At 47.2% G+C, this 13,801-nt stretch overlaps 1 protein-coding gene across 3 annotated transcripts in view; it reads left to right on the top strand.

The window, feature by feature from the left end:
* Nucleotides 1-230: 230 nt before the first annotated feature.
* Nucleotides 231-13,801, top strand: part of LOC124057953 (leucine-rich repeat transmembrane neuronal protein 4) — a 35,611-nt gene continuing 22,040 nt past the window's right edge. Inside the window, exons 1-3 of one of the 3 annotated variants that reach the window (XM_046386674.1) lie at nucleotides 231-380; nucleotides 736-2,319; nucleotides 2,812-4,131. In XM_046386674.1, the coding sequence (XP_046242630.1) occupies nucleotides 377-380; nucleotides 736-2,276 (1,545 nt within the window). In that variant the 5' untranslated portion in view covers nucleotides 231-376 and the 3' untranslated portion in view covers nucleotides 2,277-2,319; nucleotides 2,812-4,131. Of the gene's footprint in view, nucleotides 381-735; nucleotides 4,132-13,801 lie in introns of those variants that run through there. The other 2 variants (XM_046386673.1, XM_046386672.1) reach the window with 2 other exon arrangements.

Raw genomic sequence — 13,801 nt, 5'->3', positions numbered from 1 at the left:
TTTCTTCCACTTCACCGAGACTGAACAACTCGCCGTTCGAAATGTGTTTTCCAGCCTCCTGCAAGGCGCGCTAACAGCAGTGTGGTTCTCCCGAGGCGACAGGTGCCCGTCTGAGACACGCATCAGGCTGATGTTGTGCGGTAACGCGGGCAACTACAGGCAGCGGCTGATGCGCACCTTCAGGAGCTTCTCACATCTCCGACAGGTGTGCGGCCGTGCGCAAAGCGGCTCACAGTGCGTCTGTTTCCCGTGAGGACAGGCGTCCCGGGTGCGTGTCCAACTGTTTGGACAAAACGCCGAGCGCGTCTAACATGTGGACCTGGGACGCGTGCAACAGAGAGCCCTGAACGCCAGGAGAAGCCGACACCGCGCAGAAATGGGTACGTACACGTTCCGCAAGGTGCTTATGGTCCGCCTAATTCCAGTTCACTTATGGCTGATGTTGCTGGTGTCTTTGGCTGTGCGGGTTCTGACTGATGACTGCAGGCTGCGGGCTCTGAAGGAGCTGTTGGACGAGTAATGCCTGATGCATGAGGTTATCAGTCACCTTTCCGGTGTCTCAAGAACATGACTTTGCCTGTGATGGTGTGTGTGGCGAGGCTGTGCAGATGCATCAGGACATATGGCCTGTAATGTCTCTCTTCTGTTTCACTGTGTTTCATTCTGCTCTGCTGTGTGTTACCAGTCCTGGTTTCTACGTGTTTTATGCTCTTTGACTCCTCTGTGTGTCTGCAGGACTTCTCGTGCTTTTCAGATGGCTCGTGTTCACGTTGGCGGTGCCCGCCTGGCTGCTTGCTGCTCCGAGTGGCATCCGCGAGCGTCCCTGCCCCCTGAGCTGCAGATGTGATGGCAAAATAATATACTGTGAGTCCAATGCCTTCCGTGACGTGCCGAACAACGTGTCTGCGGGCACACAGGGCCTCTCCCTGCGTTACAACAGCCTGGCGAGCCTCAGAGCCCACCAGTTTGCAGGCCTGAGTCAGCTGGTGTGGCTCTACCTCGACCACAACTACATCAGCGCTGTGGACGGCCAGGCTTTCCATGGGATACGCAGGCTCAAAGAACTGATTCTGAGCTCCAATAAGATCACGCACCTGAAAAACAACACTTTCCACGATGTTCCGAATTTACGCAACCTCGACCTTTCCTACAATAAACTGCAGGCTCTCCAGCCCAATCAGTTTGTGGGTCTAAGGAAGCTCCTCAGTTTACACTTGAGGTCAAACTCCTTAAAAACTGTCCCGATGCGAGTTTTCCTCGACTGTCGCAACCTGGAGTTTCTTGATATTGGCTACAACCGGCTGCGGAGCCTCACACGTAATGCTTTCGCAGGACTCCTCAAGCTCGTCGAGCTTCATCTCGAGCACAACCAGTTCTCAAAGATAAACTTTGCCCATTTTCCCCGCCTGACTAACCTGAGGGCGCTCTACCTGCAGTGGAACCGCATCAGACTGCTAACCCAGGGCCTGCCGTGGATGTGGACCTCATTGCAAAAGCTGGACCTCTCAGGAAACGAGCTCCAAGTGTTGGACCCGAGCACATTTCAATGCCTCCCTAATCTGCAGACCCTTAACCTGGACTCCAACAAACTCAGCAACGTGTCTCAGCAGACAGTGGAGGCTTGGATCTCCCTCACCACCATCAGCCTGGCTGGTAATCTGTGGTACTGTAACCCCAACATATGTCCCCTGGTGGCCTGGCTCCAAGCCTTTAAGGGCAACAAGGAGTCAACAATGATTTGTGCCGGCCCTAAGGAGGCACAAGGGGAGAAAGTGACCGATGTGGTGGATACTTACAACGTCTGTACAGCAACTCCAACCCCCATCCCCTCCACGACGTCGGCCCGCACTTCTGCGTTTCAGCCTGAGCTGCTGCCTCTTCCCACGCAGGCGGAGAAGGAGCCGATGTGGAACAGGACAGCCTCCCCTACTCCATCCGAGGCCTCCCCCACCGTCCCTTTGCCAGACGTCGAGTACGTGTCCTTCCACAAGATCATAGCTGGTAGCGTGGCCCTCCTCTTATCTGTGGCCATCATTCTGCTGGTTATCTATGTCTCGTGGAAGCGCTATCCCAGTAGTATCAAACAGCTCCAGCAGCGCTCGGCGGTTAAAAAGCGGCAGAAAAAGGCGCGGGAGGCCGGCCGCTCCCTTAGTTCGCCGCTGCAAGAGTACTATGTGGACTACAAGCCTTCACACTCAGAGACTATGGATGTGCTGGTTAATGGGACAGGACCTTACACATACACCATCTCAGGCTCCAGGGAATGCGAGGTATGACCGTTGCCCTCCAAAAATCCATTTCCACTGCGAGGCATGAGAGGTAAATTTTCTAACAATCTGCGGAGAAAAATGTTTTCGTTTCTCCTGTGCTCTTGTCTGTCGTGGGATCAGGAAGTAGAGGTCAGTGCACGGTGACTTGTTCTGCAAAGTACTCGGTTCCACATGATTACTCAGCCGTTGCTCTCAAGTTTTACTGCTAAAATATGATTCCCGTTGGCTGAAATCATCCTGGCAGCTCCTCTCACACACACAGTCAGATGCACCATAAACAAAGTGAGTTCTCATCCTTCATCCCCGACATGAAGGAGCTCGCTGCTGAATCTGCGTATCATCAGCCAGTCTGTTACGTAGGCACAAAATGGCTTGCGTGTCCACAATGGGATCACGAGAGCGTTTCAGATCAGGTCGCTGTGCAGGTGGTCCTCTGCTGTCCTCATGTGCGAGTCACGTGTGAGTCTTGATATTTGTTTGTAAATTTCTGTAAATATTAATAATCACACCAGCTGATCCCATTTTCCATTTCTGCCTCCAGCAAACAAGCACTTGAGATTTTACTCATTAGTTTAATTAGCTGAGTTCAAACGCTCACCGCAGGCTGGAGAACATGCAAAGGCCTGCAGCCAAAGAAAAGACAAACTGTGCATTTGGGTTCACTTTCTGTGTGGCTTCTGAGTGCTGCTGCAGTAACAAACTGCGTTATGCTATTTCAGTTGTCTCAGAAATGTAAAGAAACTGCAGGGCTGCACAAAGCTGGACGCTTTGCCGAGCTGAGATTCTCAGAGGGCTGCTTCACAAGGACCGTGGGACACGGGGGGATTGAGACACAGGGCCTTGACAGAAAGACTAATCAATTTGCTCGTGCGTGATTGGGCACTTTTCTTTGCCTCCTAATGCTGTGCATCCGTCTTGCTTTGTCCAGCAGCTTTGTGTCACGTGGCAGGACGGTCGTGTGTGATTAACAGGACGCGTTGTGTCGCGTCTCTTCGCGTCCCACCTGCCAGCTGACGTCTTTCCTCTCCGGTTGCTTCTGTGAGGGCAGCTCGGAGACGAAGCGTCAAAACAAGATCCTGCAAGACGGAATAATGAGGAAGTTTGTCCAAGCGATGACTTAACCGTCTCCGAGTTAGCTGCGCTGTGATATTCCAGTCCTGACGATGACACTGATGTGAAATAATAAAACACTGGCAGCGTATGTCCGTAATACTCTTGTGATAATATTGTGTAAGCTGTCGTATTAGTTCGCCTGGTTGTCTTTGCATCCATCATTTAGAGGAACTTTGTGTACACTTGTGCTTACACTCTGAGTGTCATTTGTTGATCAGAAACAAACAGTAAACAAAGCTGAAGTTCAGTTTGAGCACAAACTGAATGGTTTTCCTCACATACTGCAGTTCTGAGGTACATGTACTTCACTGGAGTATTTCTGTTTTCTGCCCCTTAAGACTTCTTCTCCACTACAATGCAGTTCACTTTTTACTCCACTACGCTGAATGTAGACGTGTTCTGATGGATTATAATCGATTACGTTAAAACTTTGTTGATCCCTGAGGGGAAGTTCACACTCTGAAGACAAACTGTGTAAATCTCCTTCACCGGCGTCAACACATTAATGCATCAGCACTTTATTCTCTTTACATTTGGTACTGTTGTACTTGTATGCAAGACTTTTACACATAAGACAGTATTTGTACGCTGTGGTGCTGACAGAAGATCTGAGTCGTTCCTCCACTTGTGAATTTGACAGATTTTTTTTTACAGTGAATTGTTTTGGTCGCAGTAATCGTGTCGTGATAATTTGATGTCGCGACAGCCGAGTTCAGAATAGCGAATAAAGAGAAGCTTCTCGTTTTAACGACTTGCAGGACTTTTTTTCCATGCGTTTCCTACACTTAACTCCATATTTTCACGTGTTTTAAGTCAGTTCTGTTGTCGTCGTGTCCTCCACTGAAGTCGCTCCTGAGCTGAGCACTGACACGCTGTCAGTAATGTCAGTACTGTCAGTACTGTCACACGCTGCACTTGGAGGTGCTCTGGTGCTAAATCAGCTCTTTGTCAGATTATCTGTGGCAGAGTTTTCCTCAAGCACAAGAGCAGCTCGAGGTGAGACGGCCGGCTTATCAATCTTGTAGCTTTCATGTGAGAATGTGGCGTGGGAGCATTAAATGGCAGACCTAATGGGGCTTCTGCTAGCTAGAATAACTAATAGCCCATCAGAGGCAGGAGCCGACACTTCCCTCAGCTTTGTTATTCCTCGCCCTCTGCGCCTCAGAGGAGCGGCCTGAGTAGTTAAAAATGTCAGGGGATTTTTTTTCTTTGTGTGCAGAAGAACACATGAAGCAGCGGGGGACTTTAAAAACCACCACCAGATCTTTATGCGTGTTAAAGTCCGAGCGGTGCACCGTTAGACGGGGCCGCGTTGTCTCGGTTGTTAGCCGTGTAACTCGTGTCAGGATTCAGTAGGCTGCAGTGCAGGAAGCCGATGCTGTGCAGCACGAGTGTCCACGGCTGTTCGCATCACAGTGCAGGAAACGCAGCACAGTCTCTGCTGACATGTGAGAAAGCATTTCAGTTGTGTGGAATGGAACGCAGCGGCGGGATCCGAAGAAAGCTGCTCCGCCGTTCAAACTCGGAGACAGAAGCATATTGTGAACGCCCCGACCCAGCGAGCCCTCTGCACATTACTTTAGCTTTCCCAGATAGCAAGCACTTAAGCTATTAGCTGCGTTTTCAATTAGGAGAAAGAGCTTTGTAATTGAAGCCTGTTATCTTCTGCACATGCCCAGTCCAACAGACTCGGGAGTAAATTTGTTTCTATAGATTTCCTCCAGCACAGCTCAGCAGGTTGGCTTCGACGCTGCAAACTGAACTCGGCGAGTGTGAATTTTGATGAACACTTTGAACTGTGCGGCTCCACGGTTCCTCCTGTGGCACGTTAGTTTAAGAAAGGCCCTCTCAGCCTCGTACGCCATCCACTTCTGTGCTCACAGAGCAGCTGCTGTGCTCGCTGTCCACCCACAGATCATCCCCCTGCAAAGTTAGCTCTGAAAATATGAAGGTGAAAACCCCACCATCTCAGCCACAGGCGATTCTTGTACCTGGGCAGAATTTGCAAGAGTTAACGAGGTGAGGAGATCCTGCTCTCAGATAATTAAAGTAGGCTGTGAGAGGGCACATGAAGTGAGGAGAAGGGAAGGTGTGCCACTGCTGGTGCATCTAACTGACGGATGCAAATGCCGAGTGAAAGACTAGACTAAGAATAATTACAATTTCAACTCATTTCTCAAGCTGACGGGGTCACAGGCGTTGCAGTGTTAACACTCTGGTGAGCAACCCAGTTTTTAGAGGAATAATTCAGGCCAGCACAAGCCCAAATCGTGCAGTGAGTTGCTTTCGTTTTCCCCTGCATTTGCTCTCTGGTTATATTAAAAACTGCTGGCTCCTATGGATCTAATCAGTGTTTGCAGAGGACAAATCCTGCAGCTGTGGTTACATTTTATTCAACAAACATTTGTCTGGTTTTTAGACTCCAGAATATGAGCCCCGTCTTTAAAAATGTCAAGAAGAAGAAACAAAGATGACGAGCGATCAAAATATTCTGCCTGGGCTTGCCAGTGTGGCAGCTTGCTCTTCATCTGCGCGTAAATGCACAGAAGGCAGGCTTCCATCATGTGGCGGGACTCTGACAGCTTTCAGCGTTTGCCGTTCTCTTGCCAAATAAAGGTTAGCCACACGAGTGAAGTAGCCTCTGAAAAAGGATGTTATATTTGTAATGCGACAGTTCGATCGTATGCTGTGGGACATCACACACATACTGCGTGACACATCATTGGGATGGCAGCGGTCCACGGGTCCGCGGAGGACTCGGCCGTCGTCATACCTGGTGGGTTTGTGAAAAATGGGCTGTGGTGAACTCCATTCAAACTGAGCCGCAGCGAAATGCAGCAGGAGGCAGCCTTTTAAGTGAATTGGCTGTAATGGCTGTTACACAACATCATCTTTTTTTGAGTGTTGTGTATCACTTATCATTTTGTAAGTGATGAGAAAAAAAATCACTGTGATACATTTTGGTGTATGAACAAGCACCTCACCGTGTGTTCATGAGAGGCTTTGGTGGATGTAATTAAAGAGATTTCACTCTTTCTAATGCAACTCTCACATTTAAATTTTTTTCTGTCAAATAAATTCCTCAGGACAGCAACAGGATCGAGGTTAGAATCCCTGTTTTAGCTGTTTAAAGGAATAGTCAGAAATGTGGGGAAATACAGAAGAAAGTCAAAAAGTATTTCCTGTGGATGTTAAGATGGCCGCCATGTCTCCACTTCCTCCCTCTGTACAGAGGAGAAGAGTCAAAACGTCCCACATAAGAGCGCTGCCACCCCGTTCTGGTGACATCATTTGGAGCCAGAGTCTGTGCAGTAGACTGATTATCAAAATATTTGGTGCCTGATTTTTCTTGCCAAGTTATCGTTGCAGTTCTACCTCCCAACGATAAGATCAGATAAGATCAGATAAGATAACCCAAAGACAGACCTGAAGTTCCTGCGTGTAGGATTTAGGGGCGGAAATTGAATAATGTTTCCATTAGTGTTCGATCAGCTGAAACTAAGAATCGTTGTACTTTTGTTAGGTTAGAACGAGCCTGAACGAGCCTCGACAGGCGGAGCTGCTTGTCTTTCACAGAGTCCACTATGTGTCTCCAGTAGCCCAGATCCGACAAACCAAACCAGAGAAGAACTTTTAAGTTTTTAGCAGCAACTACGGGGGAGGACGAGGGGTGCTCAGCTGGTTGCAATCCCCAAGCTCACCGCTAGGTGTCACTAAATGCTCCACACGGGAGCTTCCTGCATCCAAAACACACACAGCTGATTTTGTACCCCCCTTAATTCAGTCAAAGCTGTGGTTTTATGGCAGGTTAAAAGGTTGTAGTGGGATTCATTAGCACAAATGCACATAATCAGATGAGTGATCCTGCGTTTGGGGTTAAGCACCTCTCAGGCTGCTCAGTACGCGGGGTGACATGTAAACAAACCCTGGGGTATGTGGCGTGATGTCTGCTCTGCTGAGGAGGTGGAATACATTTAACAAACTTAGCAGCAGGCAGAGGCTGCGGCGGATCTGTGCAATAAGAGCCTGTAATCTAACACGGCTTGTTTAAATGAATGTGGCAGTTCTGTTGTTTCACTGTGATTAATCTTAGCCTCTCTTCTTTCATGCAATTGATGTTTTCATGATTTTATTATTCTCATTATGATGTACTAATAGCACATGTCTCAGCTTGCTAATAGCTTAATCTGGCACGGGCGGAACATTTGATGTTCTTCCTCCACGCTTCAACACAGGCAATATTGAATTTCTCTGTGGGTTAGTTGTACTTATTTACAGAACATACGCAACGAGCTGCTGTTTGTGTCTCTGACTGATCATTCCGGGCTCTCGCAGAGGCCTAAAGCCAGACCAGCGATGGTCGTAGATCTCTGGGAAAAACTCTGCAGCTGAGGGAGAAAAATGAAAGTCATCGCTGGGTCGACCTTCAAACCTCCAGTTTAAATTGAGGTCAGCGCTGATTGACAGCATCATTAACTCCGATATGCACTCGATATTGTGCGATAACCTAGTCCTTCACTTAAGCCCAAGATCAAATTAACTTGTCTGTTATAAACAAATCAGGTGAGCCAGTACATTCAGGACAAAACGAAATGGAACAAAGAAATTATGAAAGGGAATTAAAAGACCCATTTTTACCCAACCCAATTTGGGTACAAATGAAATCGAACGCTGAGATAAATCAAACTAATTCTTCCTTTTCCACCACATGGTCTCCAGTGGTCAGCCCCTCCTGCAGCCACACATAAACCATGATGAATATTTAATGTCATATTAAACTTCTCTTCACTCGTGTTTTGTTCAGGCAGTGGTGAGTCAGCTAAAACCAACTTTTGTCTTAATTAGAAGTACGTTTGGGTGGAAAGCCTTTCTGGCAATCCTTCTGTAAGCTGTTAAGATGTTATTTCTGGCCAACGGACGGACAGCGTCATCCATCATGTCTCTGAAGCGGTTTAAACAAACCACGAGCCCTCTGAATCAAACAAAACAAAAAGGTTTCACTGTGTTTAATCTAACGAGGAAGCAAAACAATATTCTCACACCTGTTTTCCTTGATAAACAGAAAAATCCAACCGCACTCCCACTGAACTCGAGTTTCTGTGTGTCACTGAGCTAAGATGAGCTGAAGTGCCTTCTTAACTCCTCGTAAAGCAGCCGGCCGCTGACTTCCTCCCTGACTTGTTGGTGCTGTAGGACGTCCGTCGTTGTTCCTGCGGCCGTGACGGGGCTCAGTCTCTTGGATGTCAACATGTCGTTTTGAGGCGTTCACTGAGAGAACCGATGCTGTTGTGCTTCTTGGGTCTGAAAAAAGCTGAACTCTTAAACGGTCGATTTCAGTCTCATCTGAACAATTAATTCAAAAGCCTCAAAGTATCCGCTTCATGGAGCTGCTGTAACGCTTGCTTCTCTGTCCTGGTTGTGCTGTTTGAAGACGTAATGTGTCATCCCCTGCAACATGTCGGCTCGGCCATAACTCCAGGAGTGAACATCTAGTTTGGGTGACACACACTCTGAAAGATTGGCTCACAGCTTTATGCCGGCGTTCCACAATCCATCATCGAAGAGAAACGCAGTGTAGAAGAGACACCGAAACCAATTTCTCCACTGACAGCCGCCTCAACAGACCACAATGCGACGCAGCCTCGTGATATGCTGCTGTCTGACTGAGGCCTGTGACTTTTTGGACTTCTTTTACTACATCCTGTCACCGTCGGCTGTACTCGCACGCAGCCAACGAGCTGCCGCCCTCCGACTCCCTGGCAGTTGTCGAAAGGCATTCAGGGGAAAGCAGGAAATCACTAACTGAAGCTGAAGCAGATGTGGAGAGTTGAGAGAAGTTGGGTACACAGAAAATAATTTATGCCTCCTCAGTGCTAAATCACTCCTGGCGTGCGCCGAGCCTCGCAGATTGATGATACATAACAGCGTAAGTGTATCCAAGGGTGGATTTTTTCCATTAAATCTTCAGTCTGAGTTAGAGCCGAGGAACAAAAGAACGATTTCGATTCCCGGCTCTCGAGTCCGGATCAATGGTCCCTTTGCAAAGATCTGTAAATTCCTGATAACTTCCCAAAAACATCTCAGTCCTGTATTGAGTGTCCTTTTATTATGGCTTATCTATCAATCGGTAATTGATAGATATGCCCTGGATTCCCTCAGCTGGAGCTTCTGTTCGCTCAGTCGCTGACACTTCTGCTGTAATGGGATTTGACAGCTTATCTGGCACTTTATGAAAAGTCGGGCACCGCAGACAGAATGAATAATACAACATGAAAATATTAGACGTAACATTTTATGCTGTTTTATGGTCACAGCGTTAATTTCTCGACTCAGCTTGAAGCCGTTGCTGGCAGTTTAGTCCTTCATTTGATTGTGATTCATTTAATTAGGGTTATTAAGTTAATTTGACTGGGATGCTGTACTTCTGCCGACTGTGTCACTTCCTCTCACGGCAAAAAGGCACGACTTGAAAGCGATTCCTAAAAGAGACCGAAGTGCTGACTTCCAACGTGTCCCAGTAAGTTAGTGGGCTGCATGTTGTGTCTCAAGCCTCCTCTGCACTGATGCAGGACGGCATCTTTTGTCTCCGTCCGCCGGGGAGGATTTTGACGTAACGCCGAAGTCTCTAAGAACGGAGAACCTAAAGCCCCTTCATCAGGTGGCTTACAGCGTCTGCGTCTGTCTGAAGGGACAAAATGGTGAGTCAGTCAGCACAAAGTGAGAACGAAGCTCCGGTCTGTGCCAGCTTCTCCTCCTCATCGGCTGATTGTGAAATCCTGTCAGGCAGCAGCGTGTGGGGGGAGAAGCTTAGCCTGGCACATTTCTCTCACCTACGAGCTGCCAGCCTTCTTACTTCTGTGCACCGCTGACACAAAAACAGATAGTGACAGCAACACGAGAAGTTAAACGAGACCAACTCCATTTTAACACCAGAATTACTGTGTTTTGTGCAGGGTTTTTTAAAACGTACATAAACTCGGTAAAAAATAGTCCGTGACTCCCTTCTTGTTGCCAGTGGACGAGTTTGCTTTTCTTTTCTTTTCTGATGCCACGGCTTGGAGGTCAGTGACTGCGGCCATTTTGTTTACGATCTTTTACTTCCGTGTCTTTTTCAGACTCTTCACAGACTGAACAGTAGTGCTGTGAGTTGGATGCTAATGTCAGCAAGGTATGTGAAGTATGATGTCAGGTCTCAGTTTTCTGAGAAATAAACTGTAATCTTCCCCACATTCATGTGTGAAACAAACATCGTTAGCAACACCAGGTGCTCGTGTTAGCATGTAGCTGGAAAATCACAGTCATTAGCATTCCCTTTGACTGAATTTTGGTTCAAATCTCGGCGACATTTTGATGGGAACTGGACTGCTGCCAGCGTTAACATGCCAGGGTTCAGCAGTTAGAGCCACATTCACACTTTTAGTTCAGCGTGCTAACTTTAGCTAATTAACAACAAACACAGAAAAGCACAGCTGAGACTAACGGCTGAAAAGTGATCATGTCATGGTTTGAAGTTTAGTCTGTTTAGCCAGTTTCTGCTTTGTAGATTTTCTCCCCTTGTGTCTTCTTCAGCTTTTCATTTCCTGTCTTTGTCTGCTTTCCCTCCGTTTGATTGCTTGCTCCTCCCCTGATCTGTTTCACCTGTGTCTTGTTACCTTCCCTTTAAATACCTGTGCTTTCCTTTGTGTCATCAGTTTGTCTGTGTTCCCTGTCAGTACTGCGTTCCCTGTGTTTGCTCCCCATAACAGATCATCCAACCTGAATATATCACCCCGGGAACATGAACGTTCGAACCACATTTCCTGGCAATTCAAGCAGTTAGTGAGATGTTGCACTAAACAAAATAAAACCTCTGAAAAAGTCAGCAAACTCATCGGAACTCGTCGTATGGGAACCATTTTGAGCCAATCGCTTTGGTGGGATGACAAACGTTTGTTGGTGTGTAATTTGTTGTGACACGTATTGTGTGCAGGTGGAGGAAGACGAGGGCTTCATCTCTGTGGTTTTCCCTCCGGGTGCCAGCGTAACCTTTTCAAATCAAACAAATGGGTCAGCCCTTTGTTCCAGCTGAATATTTTTACTTGGCCTGTCTGAAAGGCATGTAATACACTCTGATCAGCGGGGTGTTTCATTTTTAATGCTTCTCAGATCAGAGTGAGTAGACATCAGGCAAATATGAACCTAAAATTTCACTCTGCTGGCAAGCAGGCAAAATGATAGTAGATTTGGTCATTCAGAGAAAGGAGAACAACCCGACACAATGCAGTAAATGGGATGGATCATCCTGTTAGGAGGCTCTGAGTAGAATTTAAACAGAGCTCAGCTGATTTTCAGTTGTTCAGTCCCCAGACACCCAACTCCATGTTTCAGTGCCGTGTTCTGTTCCTCCAACATCCCCTCCTGGCCATGTTTCCTCAGTCAGAGAGGAAATAAACAGGCCAACAAACTGGGTAACCTGCAGAACATCGCCGAGCAGGCGCAGAGCTGCAGCCAGAAGAAATTCAGATTTGAGTCTTTTCTTGAGGTGACCTGAGGGCTCTCGTTTTGGTCGGGAAGAACAAACGTGTGGGACTGCAGAGGTGAAAACAGGCAGCTGAAACAGACCGCACAGTTAACCAGTTTTCTTGGAGATGAGCTCATCTTCCTCCTGCCATCATACTCTGCAATCGAATTAACTTGAGAATGACATATTGACATAAAAATTCTATTTTGGTTGTAATGTTGGAAGATGGGCAAGATTACACTGAGAGCAGTGAGGGTCAGTGTGAAGGAGTTTGGTCCGGGGGTGCAGCGGTCGTTTCAGCAGGTCGTCCATTTTCTCCCTTGGATCAACTTTACATGCGTTTTGCAGTTTATATTTCCTTCTTTCCTTCAGTACTTGCTGTTGTGTTGCTACCACAGATAGAAACAGTTTACAGCAAACATACTGTTTCCATTCAAAATAGTTTTGGCCCCAAAGCCAGAATGATGACGTGATTAAATGTTATGTTTAGCCGACCCGGGGAGATCGCTGCTGTAAGCTCTCATCTTGAGTTTGTTTTCTGAGTCGCAGCTGTGCCTCTGCCGTCCAATCAGAGGTTAGACTGAGCAGGTTTAAAGTGCGCTTTGTCAGTCTGTGGTGCGTTCAGCTCCTCCAGTTCCTACAGGGCTGACCCTCGACCGACCTTCTGTTTCTATTTTCAAGCTTTAACAACCGCTTTGCCAAAGCAACACGCCTGTTAATTCCAGCTTTTTGCAGAAATTATTGTGCACTTGACACTGAGGCAGGAACCTGTTCCTGTCTGATTCTGATGCTTCCAGCCTGTTTCACCAGCGATGCTGATTTCTGTTATTCTCACCGAGCGGCTGCTCAGAGGTCTTTTTCTGCCCCTCCAGCTGGGAGTCTGGTTAGTGCAGCGTTTTGTTCTCTGTGTACAAAACAAAGCTCTCGTACAAATAAGTTCAATTTGTGAAGAGGACTTTATTCAAGATGAAAGCATGAGAGATCATTCAGAAATACGCAGCAGGCTGCAGTGAATCAAGCTTTTGTGGCAGGCGGTCCAAACTTTTGGGCAGCAGGGATGGGATCACCTGGTAACCATGGCAACACTCGTGCGCATCGGCACAGGAGCGTGTGGGTTTTCTCTGACCAATCAGACGTGTTGGTTTCTTATTTCTGTGTACTTTTGTAGTACTCATGAAGTCCAGAAAAGGTCCACACAAGGTGACTTTTTTCGTTCTTCATTCAGTTCTCCAAACCAAACGTTGGCAGTGTTTCCCAGTGTGAAGCTCCTGTGCACAACAAACCCACACTACATGCTATTATGTTATAATGGTTGTGTGTCTCTGCAGAAAAGATCATTTATTCACTGGGCGGCCTGCCCCAGTCGGGTCGCCCCTCATTGTTCTCTCGCTAATGGAGTAGCTGGAAACCAGTGTGCGCTGGCACTTGAACACACCACCGAACATGTTTATGTTAACGCGTTATTTTGAGTGTGCTCAGTAGCAGTTGCTGGGTGGCGTGGCTCATGTAAAGCTTTGTAAATGTTCTCCAGTTACAGAAAGGTTGTGGTGAGGGTTTAAATAACTATGATTTTAAGATTTAAATGGTTAAATTAATCACTGCTGGGTTAAAGTTAGCAAGAGATGTCAAGGTTTGTGTTTTAGGTGAGCTATTTCCTGTTGTATTTTGAAGGATACACTCATGTTCATGTTTTGCACTTCCTGTCATTGTGTCTTTCCTGCTCCCTGCCATTAACAAAAGCTTTTTAGTGTTAGTGTGGGAGCTAAAGACCAGCTAATGCAAGCACAGGTGACCTTGTCACAGTAAAAACTACAAACATAAACATTAGCATTGTGAGGCTACCAGTAAGCTAACACGTGGAGGCAACTGAGCTCACAGATCTCAGCACGCAAATCTACCAGAGATTCAAACAGAATCG

Source organism: Scatophagus argus, chromosome 4, assembly GCF_020382885.2.
Source record: "Scatophagus argus isolate fScaArg1 chromosome 4, fScaArg1.pri, whole genome shotgun sequence".
NCBI classification, from domain to species: domain Eukaryota; kingdom Metazoa; phylum Chordata; class Actinopteri; family Scatophagidae; genus Scatophagus; species Scatophagus argus.
The sequence above is the reverse complement of the archived record's forward strand: the minus strand, read 5'-3'. Positions and strand labels throughout refer to the sequence as shown.